Below are 14,962 nucleotides of genomic sequence, written 5' to 3' on the forward strand. Positions count from 1 at the left end.
TTCTCATCCCTCACATCAGCAGCTCATGAACTTCCAAGCTCTCCTAGGCCTGAGCCCCAACTTCCTCCTGCCCAAGAGCTCTAGCCCCAAGTGCTCCTACCCCAAAGTCCTTCCTATCCCATCACAGCACTCTTCTTCCTCAATAAACCAGCTCAGAGCCCATTCAAGCCACTCAATCCCTTTGTAGCCCCATCAAGCTGCAAGCCTCCCTTCTCCCTACAGCTCTCTATGCCACACCTTGTCTCCAAACCTCAAAATCCCCTGGTCATGAAGCAGCCAGTGGCAGGCACATCCATCTCCTCCCAGCTTTGAAACTGCAGCACTCACCTCTCTGCCCTCCTGGTCACCCTGTCAGGGCTTTCTGCACTTGGCCTAGCCTGTCTTCCCACAAGGGTATTCCTTCATAATACAATCAAAACAAACAAACAAAAAAACCACCCCAAAACAAACTAGGTTTTGTCCCTGGCATAATATTCAAAGAAATTTAGAGAGCACAATGTTACCAGAAGTCTGTCAGAACCCAGGAAAGGAAAAGCACATCCAAGCAAAAGCAAATGCATGGCAGTCCCACTTCTGACGATGGCCCACGACCAGACTGATGAAGTTTTCTACTAGAACTGCAGTTTTCCAGCCTACTTTTCTCTTGAGTGGCTAATGAATGCTGTTGTGGCAGGCAATAGGTAAAGGCACACACTTCTACAAACTGCAAGAACATCATCAGTACAGCTGGCAGGATTTTGCCCCATCTCGTAATTTCCCCAAATGTCTTCCTCTGCTTCTTCTCTTCACACTCTATCTGGCCACTCATGAGATATTCCTGTACTGCAATGCTTGTTCTTTTCACTAACTCATATAGAAATGCTGTCCAGAATGTGCTTCTCATCAAAAGAACCTGCTCTAGTAGATCTTATTACTCCAAGAGGATTCTTTATACCACCAGTGCGAAGTTACAGTGTCAGTTTAGAGCAGAGCTTCTCCCCCATAGACTTGATGGCTCTTCAGACTGGTAAATTAGTAACTGTTCTACTCCTGAGATACTGCTAAACATGTTAGTCATTATTTATCTAGGCAAATATAGCTATACACACACACATGAAACATGCTATATTTCACAAAAAAATAAAGTTTTCATACATTAGCAGACAAATTAAGAACATAAAATTGGAAGAGGAATCATTTCTATATCTTGGTATCAGAATTTGTGGATCTATTTGTGTCAAAGAATATTTTCTTCTTCCAATAGCATAGGCCAAGACTTCAGAAAACCAAAAAAATTAAACCAGGTTTTGCTTGGGAAACTTTTCCCAAAGGTTTCTCATTTTTATATAGGAAATCAATTTGCATCACTGATGATATCATTCAAATCAGACAGCACTATGTGGTTAGAAGGTAATTTACTTTTCTGCTGAAGCAATTTGATACTTGTTCTGATTTGTGATTTTCATTCTGTTTGTTAATGAAAAAAATTAATGAGCAATGTTACTGGAAACACAACTCAAAGCTTTGGCATTATTAAATATGTTTGAATATACTGTACATTATGTTGATTGCATAGTTGGAGGCAGAGCCTTGGCAGTCAAGCCACCAGTCAATCATTCAAACAGACAATGAACTCACAGGGTGGACATTTTGCACGTACCTTTGCACTGATTTGTGTTTTTGTCGAGAATTGCCTTTGTGGATACAATTTTCCCATACCTATGGAGAAAACGAAAAACAGAAATACATGTTATTATATTTTAATAGCATACATAGTTATTTCCACACATATAACACGTATACTAGGAAGAGATCTACTGCTCTTGAAAAATGTTTGCCTGATACTCCTGGAGAGTCACTGCAGTTCAACAACCACCTTTCAAGATCACCTGAAAAGCACTGGTCATTTGCCATACCCTGTCCACCTCTGGTCACCGCACCGTACTGCCAGCTTTTATGCTGATTATAGTAAGAATTTTAGGACATCAACACCAGGTAAAGAGGTTTCTTTGGTTAAATTAATTAGCTTTGCTTAAAAATATTTTTTTCATTTTTAGCTTCCAAAGTTAGTTTCAATACAGATGGACCAGATTCCTCCAGGATTAATAAAAAAAGAATGATTGTGGCCATTTTTTTACATGCATGCACACACAACTGTGCTCATGTTGCAGCCATGACTGCACATATACACCCTAAACTTCTGGTTTTTGGATATACAGCTTTGAGGTTCACGTGCGTCTCCTAGCTCTTTCCAAGATCAATGTTAATCCTTATTTGAATTTAAATCACTTCCCATAGACAACATGGCACTGCACTGTAATCTGACAGACTTAAAATGACAAAGAGGGAATTCGGGCAGCTACAACTTGTTGCATTAAGCTTCTAGACCATAAAATAGGTATCTGTCTTTACCTCATCAAAGTTAAGACTAAAAATGCAGGCTTTATACCAAGTATCACAAAACCTCGGTAAAAAAATTCACAGAAGATGGCATTTATGGCTCAATATAAGACTTCACGAGAATAAGGAAAAGAATTTTATTTCTTAAGTCACTGATATGTCTTGGTCTTTGCTTCACTGAAGAGAACTTCCTCTAAAATGTCCTTTCCCAGATTTTTTTAAAAAGCATTACCAGTACACTGATTGATTGGGTTTCCTTTGGAAGACTTACCCATGGAATGCAACTTCACCCACCAATGAAGGCCATACTACTATAAAAGATTATAATAAAATTGTATCTTCTAGTGGCAAAACAACACCCATGGAAAATAACCAACAGTTCATTAATTAAACCACTGAAATGTATGACAGACCAATTTTTATTAGGTTAATCTATATTAACAGCAATATAAATTTGGTGTTAGTAAAAGTCAAGAAACCAGAATGTGGAAGACCTTGCTGCATTTTCTTCCTCTGCCTGGGGGAAAAAAACATCTACTATACAGAAAAGGGCTCCAAGGGCAGCTAGAGCACTGTACCACGCATTGAAAGCCCTTCCCTTCTCTGTCCTCCCAGTCTGTAAACATACCCAGTAAATCAGGAAAAAAAAAAAAAGACCAAAGAAAAGAAGCCAGGGAGCCAGAAGAGGTAATGGTACCATCACTCACAGGGAAAAGGGGACCTTTGGGTTTGAAACTCAGTTCTCAGCAAACACTTAAGTATCTCATGAAGGAGGAGCAGCACCAATAGGAAAGACTGGGAACAGCCTGCCTAAACATACTCTTCGGTATCATCAAAGAAGATTTGAGACCATTTTTTGCCTGACAAAGTTCTCAGATGAAGTTTCCACACTGTGAATGACATGTAACCAGCTTTAGATAAAGGCCACTGGCTCGCCATCTCTCTGTACTCTGTTTTCATGACTGATGCAAAGCAAGGCTTTCCATTTCACTGTTTTTCCTTTCCCTACGAACCCGCAAAAGCATTTGTTTCCATTTGACTTTCATTTTAGGGAGGAAGCCTTCCTCCCCTCCACACACACCCCTTTTTTGCTGGCTCTTTAGACAGGCAGGATTTTGTGCTCTGAAGGCAGGCGTAATCTACTGTACACGCCACCATGATGGATGCACGGGTAGGTAGCTGTGGGTCTATTTTGCCATTGCTGGTTCCACTCCAAACACATACATTTAATTTTAACCATGAGATCACATGCTTTTCTAACCTCAGGTGTTTCCAGAATTGGGGCCTTTATACTCGCTTATGTTCCACTTAATTTTATAATTCTTCACGGTAATACCTGAAGTTGACTTTGGCCTCGAAAACATTAGAGCACGTATCTTAAGAAGGCAAAGCCAACTTCTCTGCCACTGTGATTTATGGTTGTTCAGTGGGCCAACTTACCCAGCAGGAAATTTGGGCCGTGCGGTGCATCCTCATTTGTTTGATTTATTTAGATTTAAAATCAAATACATGAAAAACATGCAAAAACATGCCTATCTTGTACAGTAAAGGGCCTCTGACAGATATATAGAAAAAGAATCCAACAAAAATCAGCAGCTAACCCACAACAACCTCAAATAAAACACAACCCCTACCTAAACTTCCGCCAACAAAAACTAACACCCAGCCTCCATTTCAGCCCAGCCACTCCTAATGAATTGATATGTTGTTTCATCCAGGTCATGTGAGAGCTAGAAGTTAACATTTCTTGCCAGCAGAGGCAAGCAGTTGTGGTTCCACTGCTTTTATTACCGATTTCCCAGAGTTATTTGCTACATACTGTGATCCTGCAAACGCTTAGTTACACTAGAGACTTCACTGGCAGAAGGAATTCTGTTGGGTTCAGAAGAGGTTTCCTCCTGCACGGAAAGTTGTGTGCACACCTTCACCTTTGTGAAAACAGACATCAGAGCGGTAAGAGGCACCACAAGAAGCAACACTGTTCTAGGCAATTAGCCATATGCACGCGATTTAATCTAGTGCTATAAACCTTGAGCGCTACCACAAGAAAGTAATTGGAATTAATTTGGACACTGTTTTCCTAAATATTTCAAGTAATTATTTTACAGTAATCAGAACATCAGTTCTGATGAAGAATGTTGGTTTGTGTGCTGCATGAAATCAGGAAGCTATTCTGTTCCTACAAATACAGTCATAGTTCTTTCTTGCAGGCGTGGAGAACAGTATTAAGTTATGCCTCCTCTCCAAAGTTGTTTGTCTTTCTGTTTGTACGACCTTTAATTGTGATTTGATTGACTCAGAAGTACCAAAAATGTATTCATGGAAAGGATAACGTGCATCGCAAGAGATGGCCTCCTGTTTTCTTATATTTAAAACTACTATAAAATCCAACAGCCTGCACACCTCTGTTCTACAAACAAAAATATCATTTATGTTAAAAATACCGGGTACGGTCTGCTTGTCATGAGAAAGCATGGGCACTATTTACCTTCCTCCTGAGCTACGGTACATGGGCGTATTCTTTCAAAGACTTTGAATGAAAAATTCTGGTCAAAGATAATTGTGGAATTAAGTTCATCCCAATGTCTTATTATCAACCCTTCAACATAACGACTGAATCATCACAGTATCCAAGGGAATAGACATTATGAATCTGTGAGATGGCTACCTCAAGAATGTGTCTGCTGATGATCTGAACTGAAATTTCTAGTCAAAAGATTTCCAGTCATACAACATGTGGGGTTTTTTATTACATTCTTCCCCAAGTGTTATTTAAGGGCATAGTAAGCACAAATAGAATTGTTTACATCAGGGTTTTTTTAATACTTTTAATCCCTTATGTACAATTATGGGTTTTATGTTTTTTCCATGTAACAGTTTTAATCTAAAACCAGGTGGTTAGATATTTGAAAGACCTTCCATGTCAGGAGCAACTTCAGTGACTAGGACTTCAGCTCATTAAAGCAGGACCTGTGCAGCGAGATGGTGACTAGTCATCTTTGTTGTTTCTCGTAACACATAAGGACTGCCAATGAAATTATAAGATTTAAAAACTTACAAGATATATAAACTGCAAAAGGTAGTACTTCCTCAGAACGAAGAGTTACTTGTGGAACTCATTGCCATAGCCCGTGCTGACACCTCACAGAGACCATCTCCACAAAAAAAAAGCTATCAGACAACTTCTAGGATGGAAAATCTGTCACAAAATTAAAAGCAAAGACACATTTGTGGCCCTGGAAGTCACACACTGCCAGAAACTGGGAGAGGGTACCAGGGTGGTATCATCACGTTGCATTGTCCCTGTTTAATATCAGGCACTTTCACAGCTGCCGAAACAAATTCCTCTCTGGCCCGGCCCAGACGTCCTCACACACCAAGAGAACATTAATTTGGGGGTGAAAATATCTTCTTACATATCAAAACATTTTTACCTTCTCTTGTATATATTGGTTTGGGGTGAAATTGTTCAAGTCATCTGAAAACCACTACTAAAATGACAAAGGTCACCTAAAAAAAACACTTTACTTTCTAAGGTGGTAACACACGCTGTGTCACACGGAGGGTAGGATTAAGGGAAGACTCCATGGTGCTGTGCAAAGAGGAACAATCTCCCTGCTCAGTCCTGGCTATGGAGCTATATCAAAAACTACTCCCAAGAGCCCCATCCCACCACACCCCACATTTCCTCACTACTCAGCAGTGTTGGGAAAGATGCAAGCAACACAGAATAAACCCTTAACCCACACCCACGCTGCAGTATCAATAGATCATTTCAAGAGCTTGCAGGCAGGTGGTCGATCAGCACTTACTCTGCAGACAAGGCTCAACCCGGTCACTCCTGGGAAGTTATTTGATAACTGCTGTTAAAACGGAGATAGCTCCTGAAGGAAGCACTTCAGCTGCAAGTGATACCACTTACAAGATGCGTGAACCTTTCCCACTCCCCACACCGATCTCAAACTGATGTGGATTTGCTGACTCACCGCAGGCAGAGGATTCAAGCCATTTCTGCTTCTGCCTGGAGGAAGCCGAGGGTGAAGGGGAAGGAAAGTGGGTGGCCAAGGTTGGGAGGGAATGGACCAAGGTGTCCCTGGTGAGGGGCAGCCACCACCGAGAGCCACTGAGGCAAAGAAGGGATTTCCTGGGAGACGAACCTGTTTGGGGCCACTCCAAGTTTCCACTTTTCCATGGCGTTATGGAGAAGAAAAGCCTCTGGGATAATTACAACTTCTTCTGTCCTTCAAGCCAGCCTTTGGGCTGCCCACAGCTAGTCCTGTAACGCCAAAACTGCCATGGGAGCAAAAGGCCAAGTCTCTCCCTGCTCCCCTCAGTGCTGCCCGCAGCTGCCATCCTCAGCGACAAGGTGACAATGCACAGACCTGTACAAAACACAGCTTTGCCCAATGCCAGTTGCCTGCATGTTTTAAATAAACGTGAAACTCGGGCTTTAAACTCAAGTAACCAGCACAGAGAATTCTTCCTTGTTTCGTTAAACCAATGGAGTTACCATGTAATTTCCAAGTTGAGAGTTTAATAATTATATCCACAGCGTTAAGTCGGGCTTTAAATTCAAGTAACCAGCACAGAGAATTCTTCCTTGTTTCGTTAAACCAATGGAGTTACCATGTAATTTCCAAGTTGAGAGTTTAATAATTATATCCACAGCGTTAAGGGTTCACTCAAGGCCTCACATGTTGCCCAGAGCACAGTTCACCCAACTGAAAACAGTCTGCATTTCTGGGCATTTAGGTAATATAGGCTTTTATCTCAGGAACTTTTGTACCGGGATGAATTTGACCAGCAGTAATTGGATTTAGATAAGCAACTCTGAGGCTCTTTCATTCTTGTGAATTATTATATAAATAGCATAACTGAGTTCATTTTGTTTAAAGCAGACTCTATTAGGAAAATCATGGATTTTGGAAAGGAAAAAAAAAACCCCACATTATGAAAGCTTTAAGTACAGAAGGAACTGCTGCTGGGTTTCTCAGAGAGATGTTATTCCTATAATGTAATGCCACATGAACCCGAGACATCCAAATACACACAAAAGGGAAGTTCATTCAGTAAGAAAGTTCTGATTTGCATGATCATTTTGGGTTATTTAATCTACTGCATAACATTTTCAATGCTTCTGTGTTTTGTCAAAAATACAACACATTACTATTCTCTCCATTAGCAAAGATTGAGCTGCTTTGTCTTTGTTTTTCCATATGTTATTTTCTATTTAAAAAGGAAAAGTTAAGACTAAACTCTTTCATTCACTCAGAGATACAACAACAAAATTAATGCTATTCAGAGCACCTTTTATTTTCACAGACCAGCACATGGCTTGGGGAACAAGCAGAAGGAGGTAGTTGCAGGGAACCTATGGGGTACTGGATTAACAAGACCATACTTCTCTAAGAGTTTAACATTCAGCTCCTCTGTCTTCTCAACTTATTTCAGTCTAGCTGTCAAGTTTACGAAAATCATTCCTTCACTAAATATAATACAAATTAGTACAGCAATTTAAAATAACAACTTGTCCAAGAGTTTCAAAAACACCACAAAAAAGGGGAGAGGGGACTTCTCAAATCCTTTGGTTGTACATCTGAATGGCCCTGCACTCAGGGTTCCTGAGTTATTAGTACTGAATTCTGTAAGTGAAAGTGTTGCTCAGCGATTTTGAAACTCAAGTTATGTATTTCTGTTCTAACAACAGAGTTAGGAGCCCAGTTTCAAGTAGACAGTAATGAACATTGTAGCACCTATGAGGAATAAATTTAAGTGAATGCAAACTGATTAACCACTGAAAGAATGTATGCATATTCAATAATATCCTCTGGTACAGATATTAACTACTAAGTATGTAGGGATCTGACTTGTATTCACCATCAGTCCATGTGCGCTAAAAATACATTTTTCAGAAGTATCAGAGAAAGGAAAAAAGCTACAAAACCCATAAAATAACTCTATGTACGTGTCTATGAACACTATTATTGCTTTAAACAAATAAAACCCAAGATCATATAATTCTCTTGAATAACAGCTCCATGTTAGGAGGAAAGAACCTAAAAGTCTATTTCAGATTATGGATCATGCCACTTACTTTATGCTGGATTTACAGATCATATTCAGAAATCCCACTTTCCAGAAGAAGACGCAAGCAGCATTTAGCTCAAATCATGAGGCTCTAACAGCCCTGGAGCAGCTGTATTAGGTCCTTTGGTGCTGTTTTAGCGTAGAATATGGAAAACTCGGTAGTGTTAGCGAAGCTTTCATCTTGTAAAATTTCAACACCATAGGGTGGAGGATACTGTAAATAAACCTTTTAAAATGTGTGTAGAAACATCTACAATCAAAAAATTCCTCTAAATTTAAAAAGTTATCTTTCCTTTCCAGTGTCCCAAAAATATTCTGCTATTAAAGCACAGGAAGACATCTCACCTTCATCTTTCACTAATACAATAGAGGCGTCTCACATTCAAGTTAGAAATGTATTTATAAGACAACACAGATATTACCAAGAAAGAGAGAGTCATATTTCTAATTCAAACTAATCTGCATTCATATTCTTAAACATTATACATATTCACCTATGGAAAAAGAGTCTTCTATGAAAGTGTACGGGCTCTGAAGTCTTACTGTAAATGTTTTCAGTACTTGGGAAATGACGCCAGGTAAAGCAGAAGTTAAAGTAAATGAAATCTACGAAGATACTAAATTTCTGGAAACATAAAGAACTTGAACTTTTGGACCTGTAAGAAGTATATCACTTCAGCAATTCAAAGGTTAATGTCCTCTGTAGCCTTGTTCCTTTCCTTGCCAAAATAAATAAAAAAGAAGATGTTTTTGTCTGCATGTAAATGAAATTAAGTGGCTTGATCCAACACTTGGAGAAATCAGTTTTGTCATTGCCTTCAGTAGGTACAAGCTCAAATCCTATTCACAGTGTTTATAATCAGGCTACAGATTTGTCACACTCTTGATACCCAAGACAGAATAAAATGCCAGTTACCAAAGTGGCACTCTCCATAAAAGCCTGATATTTTACAGTGGTTTTCCCCAGTTTTTTGCAAGTTCTTAGTTTTAGTTTTCATTCTACACACTATTTATTCTGAATTAGCGCTATATATTATATTCAGATTGTATCTGTATGTTTGAATATTGATGCTATTTAAGACTATTTAAAACATGATTACATTATTGTATATCATATTTAAATTAAAATTGAGCTCTATATTTTTTGCTTTGCTAGAAAGCTATGTTTTTCTCTCACAGTTCTGCCATAACAAATAACCAGTGTTAATAATTAATTAGCAAAATATTCTACAGTTGCTAAATTAACTATGAAAAACAAAATTCATGCACAAATTAATAACTGTGATTTCATGCAGAACACTTCAGTCCTTCTTCTGGGCCATCATTAAATCTTCAACTACTAATTATTCCATATTTGCAAGAATTCAGATGTCTTAAAAAAATAAAATGCAACTTTTGTCTGTAGACACTCAGCAGTGCTGCTAAATTTTCTGTATAATGATAGGATGCATTATTGGGAAGACAGCTTAGGGATCCAAAACCCTTCACAGAATGAGATGTGGTTTGCTGTAGCCTGTCAAAAATGATAATGCCAGACATACCCTAATTTTCAAAGAATGGGGTGGGGAGGGGAAAGCAACAACAAAACATCCAGAACCTATCTTTTCTGCTACAAAGACATTGTTCATCAGCATTGGAAGAAAAAATTAGGCAGATCTTCAAACTTCAAAACCCATCCAGCAACTCAATTATCTGAGATATTCTGGAAATAACCCCCCCAACATATCATTCCTGTGTGTAGAATGTATTTACTTTGTATGTTCTTGCACGCTGTGCTGCCTTGTATCCGATTTCTCATTCACAGTCTTGCTTACTTACGGAGGATTCATTGTTAAATTACAGTTGGTATGAACCAGCATGCCAGCATACCATGATATTAATCTCTAAAGTATTCAATCATTTAACAATAGCCTCATTATTCAAGGGAATTCGGAGTGTTCGGCTTCTGCAGATTTTCTGACATTTCACTAAAACAATCTACTTTTAAGAGAATTCTATGACTGCAACATTTTGTAAAATATACGTATATATGTCTTAATGAAATAGTTCCTCTCCAATAATAGCTAAGAAAAGAAAATGAATTAAAAAGAAAAGGAATTAAAGAAAAAAGCAAAAACTCCAGCTACCACCAGGGACCATGAACTCAAACTGATAATTCAAAGCAAAAGCATTTTATAGAGTTCACACAGAGGCCATTTGAATCAAATGTGTGAGTGAGACTTCTCGAGTTCACAGAGCTCCCATTTCATTATTTACAAATTAGAAAAATCAAGGTACTTGGGATGTCTTTGGAAACACCTTAGTTTTGATAAGAATGGTTTCTTAGGAATTTTACATTGCAAAATACATATCTCAGGAACTACATCACAGAATTGCTTCTTTTTCTTCAATATATTTATTCTAATCCTTTCCTTTCCAGGGCCAGAATGTCACAGTTGTTTTCATTTTCCAACAGCCAAAATTTGACAAAAGTGATGCAGAGGAGCGTATTTTTTTTTCTGCCTGAAATATTCAAGGAGAAATAACAAAAGCATAGATTTGGATTTTCATAATTACATGGACAAAAGTATATGCTGCTTGCCCAAGGCTGGGACAGAATACCTTTGGTTTTAAGTTACTTTAGATTTTTTTTAACTCCACCAAGTATATTTTTAAAAGCAAAGATTTTTGTCCATTTATTGGGGCAACTCTGTAACATGAAGATGGCCTCAGGAAAGGCTGCGGAAATGGATTCGATAAGCTGTTTGTCCACAATGTTTTTAAATACTCATGCATGTGTACAACTTCAGGCATGTAAGAAGCCCAGTTGAACTCCCAACAAGATGATCCACATTTCTCAGTGTTACAGCACGTTTGAAGGCTCATAAATTAATGTGCTTGTTCAGTGTGGAAAGTCCTCCCTACAGCCCTGATACGGTAAATAGACTTACACAGGACACGCAAGTGCATGTTTCCAGTGAGCAAGTGTTTTGCTTTCCTCAGTGCAAGGTCTGTAACTACTACTACAGTAATTAGTTTTAGGAGGACAAATCTGTTCTTGCTGGTAACTCACCACAACTCCCAGACCAATCCCAAAGCAGGTATTCTCCAAAACTTTCTCTTAAGTGATAGCTGTGACAGCAATGAATTCAAAATACGTGAAGCTGGCCAGCACGCGATATAGATAGATAACTTATGAATCGTGTTAATTTTTATATATTTTCAAAATGCTTTAAAATCTTTCAAGGAAATACAGCGTTAAATGAAGACTCATCTGTTACACAAACACATTTACAGGTTTAAAAAGATATTTAGTGTAGAGCCCTTGTCTATTATATAAATAATACTTCGTTCTTTATTATCCAAAGAAAGATGGACGTAATTAAACGTATCAGCCTCACTGTGTCAGCCTGGTAAATACCTTTGGAGAGGGAGGGCTTATTAAAAACCGCACTTTGGATCACAGTCCAGAAACATGGTGTCCCCCTTCTGGGTGCAATAAGCTGCCCCAATTTATACCAACAGAGCAGCTGCCTCATTATTTTCTGTCTCTGAGCATTGAAGTTACACTTTAAGATAACATCAAGGGGCAGGGAATATGGAGTAATTAGCACATCTCGTAGCTCTCTGCTCGTCAGTCAGCACTTCTGAGAACCAATGAGCCTAAGACAAACAAAATCTTAGTCAACCAAAACCTCCTCACTCAGGCTTTGTGCCAGCTTCTCTGGACACCTTGGCCACGAGTCTCCTACAGAAGCAAAGCCAATATTGGCAATTGCTGTGCTCTGCTGTGGTTGAGTTTGTACCCAGAAACAGTCAACGTGGGCCAGGCAGGGGTTAGAAAGCCATAGGATTCACTAAATAAATACACTCTTAATACACTAAGTGTCTTCTGTCCCTAAAAGGACACTTGGTTGGTCCTGTCAGGCAGAACTCTGGATGGAGAGCTATGAAAAAAGATGTGCTATGTAACCCGTCCTTTCTGAAATATACATGGGCAGATCTGGAGGAAGGAGCAAGAATTTAAATATTTTATGTTTCTGCTGAGAAATTTTACCCCAGTAATGAAAGACTCACTGAAAAACACAGTAAGCATTTCTTGAAATCTGATCACTAACACTGGATTAGGAAGCAAATTAGCTTCAGTAGTTTGGAAGCCCTCAAGAAGAGTCTTTTGTATAATGTTGGTGTCAGGTGCCTTCAAATAAACTGATCAAATAAGGTACAACCCTCAGATCAGTGAAAAAGCTGAGACCTCGTTGAGTATTGGGCATACTTTGAGAGAGAACTGTGATTCACTAGGATAAATTCAGAATTTTTCCTGTAATTGGTCAGAGTACAGTACTGACAATTCCTATTGCACACTAATATGCCAAAATGTTATGAAATTAACTTTTGGTATTAAAACATAACTAGGAAATAAATATGCTTGAGATATGCTTTCATTTTGCTTATATATTTCAAGCCTTTTTGACAGACTTGGGTTGTATTTTCATGCCTCTCTTTACAGCCATGAACAAGAGAAACCTACATTTTTTCAAAAATTGAAAGCTGAGATTCCCATCTTATCACATGCCTCAGGATCTAAAGGTTTAAGAAACAAATATTGTGAACCTCACAATAAACTTCAGAGGCTTGGCAACACCAAGGGCAACATCTTCATCAAATATTAGTGAACATCCTCAGCTAGGGAAAAAACACTGTTTGGCAGTTGCATGTTTTGGGTCCCAGAAAACCACCTTGCGACGAAAAAATAAATAAATAAAATAACACCAATGAACAAATCCACCCTGTATTCTATGGTCCTCTTTACAAAAAGAGCTGAATTTAAAGATTTATGAAAATCCCAGTGCTGACAACCCTCACTTTACTATTGCTGTCACACACATAAATGGCAAGTCTATCCCATACAGATAAATTATATTCCAGCAGCCAAAATATAATTGCCAAATGTGCTGGGTTTAAAAATTAATAACAGAAAATTTATAATGATCACCTCTAGCAGCAAGCTGACTGCTATTTGAACATCCCATCAGAAGCAGTGAAAGCACAAAACCAATGTAAAATGGAAACAGTCAGCCTTCATGGAGTCAAAGACATATTCAACAAGAAACAGACCTATAGACTGCAAATATTTACATAGGGCCGTCCTGAATGCACGCAATGGCCACCTCTCATAAACCAAGCACTTGCAGTATCAGCCCATGTATTTACACATTCCTGAAACATCTTATTCATCAACAGCATTTGCACCCTTTCCTCCCACATACTCAGATCATGGGAGTTTCTGACCCTTTCCCTTTCTGCTGTTCAAGAAAGGAAGTTCTCAAAAGACCAACACCTCGAGCAAGAAGCCAAAGGAAAAGAAAAGGTTTCCTCCAGCTATTTATTTCCCATGTGTCTATGCCCATCGCTTTCTTTGGGCTTGCTCCAGAGACCACTAAAATCAAGAGAAAGACCTATGGATTTCCCCTGGTCTGCAATTTCTGAGCGCCTTTAAATGTTACTCCACATGCAACATTCCATTTTGTAAGACAATTTCCTAAGTTCAGACTTCAGTTGCTTTTCAATTCCCACATTCTCAGAACAACAGCTCCTTTGTTCAAGCTTCCATGTTTATGGGAATGTTATCTTATCTCTGGTTTAGCCTTTAATATTGAGCAGAGTCAGAAAAGAATCATCCTCTTGTTTGAGATTTAAAGATTTATGTCTGCTTACATTTTTAAGATATATAAACATACAAACATACTTACAAAGTCTAAGCAAATTTACTCATATTAGAGCCGTTATCTGAATGATGATATTTAACACCAGTTACAGTTTAGTTCCTTTATCTCCCCCCTGAAATATTTTTTTCAAAATGTGTTATGAGAGTAAAATGACAACATCCTAGGGAAAACAAGCTTTCTCCAGCCCATCTGCAAGAGAGCAGCAAGGTTTAAGCATCAGGAAATCAGCAGAAGAGAGAGAAGTAAACCATTACAGTGGGGGGGAGGACTTTCATAGCCACTGGGCCACCCAAAGTTGAGAGAGACACTCCATGCTGCAGGCAAACTCTGTTATTTGGAGAAGAGACACAAACATGTAAGAGTGGAGAACGGCAGAAGGAAATGGCTCCAGTCTGAATCCCCGCACACAGTGAGGAACACAAAGACCCGTCAATGCCACAGACAGCAGTTCTGCAGGAAACCAGCTTCACAGCATGGCTCTAAAACCTAGAAGCATCTGCAGTATAGATGCTCCTTCAGGAAGTTAAATGCACAGTACTAATTCAGACCTGCATGTTTGTTCTCCGTCCAAAAGAATCCTCATTTGTCTAAACCCCAGGCAGTCTTCTCCTCAGCCCCATGTCCCCCATCCCAGAGCTTACTGAGAAGGCCATTCTCTCTCACATTTCTAAGATTAGCATGTTCAAGACCTGCTCAATTTTGACACAGGGGAAAAAAAAATCCACCTTGAACAGAAAGCCTTTTGAGTCTTCCCTCACTTTTGAAGCCTTTGTATTTTTTAATCCCTG

The 14,962-nt window shown here is 38.9% G+C and overlaps 1 protein-coding gene across 6 annotated transcripts in view; it reads right to left on the reverse strand.

The window, feature by feature from the left end:
* The window catches only part of RBMS3 (RNA binding motif, single stranded interacting protein 3), a 723,594-nt gene that overhangs the window by 321,665 nt on the left and 386,967 nt on the right, over window positions 1-14,962 (reverse strand). For all 6 annotated transcript variants that reach the window (XM_014937924.1, XM_014937927.1, XM_014937926.1 and 3 more), the window contains one exon: window positions 1,640-1,698. In XM_014937924.1, the coding sequence (XP_014793410.1) occupies window positions 1,640-1,698 (59 nt within the window). The remainder of the gene's footprint in view (window positions 1-1,639; window positions 1,699-14,962) is intronic.

Source organism: Calidris pugnax, unplaced genomic scaffold (assembly GCF_001431845.1).
Source record: "Calidris pugnax isolate Ruff unplaced genomic scaffold, ASM143184v1 scaffold11, whole genome shotgun sequence".
Taxonomy (NCBI): Eukaryota; Metazoa; Chordata; class Aves; order Charadriiformes; family Scolopacidae; genus Calidris; species Calidris pugnax.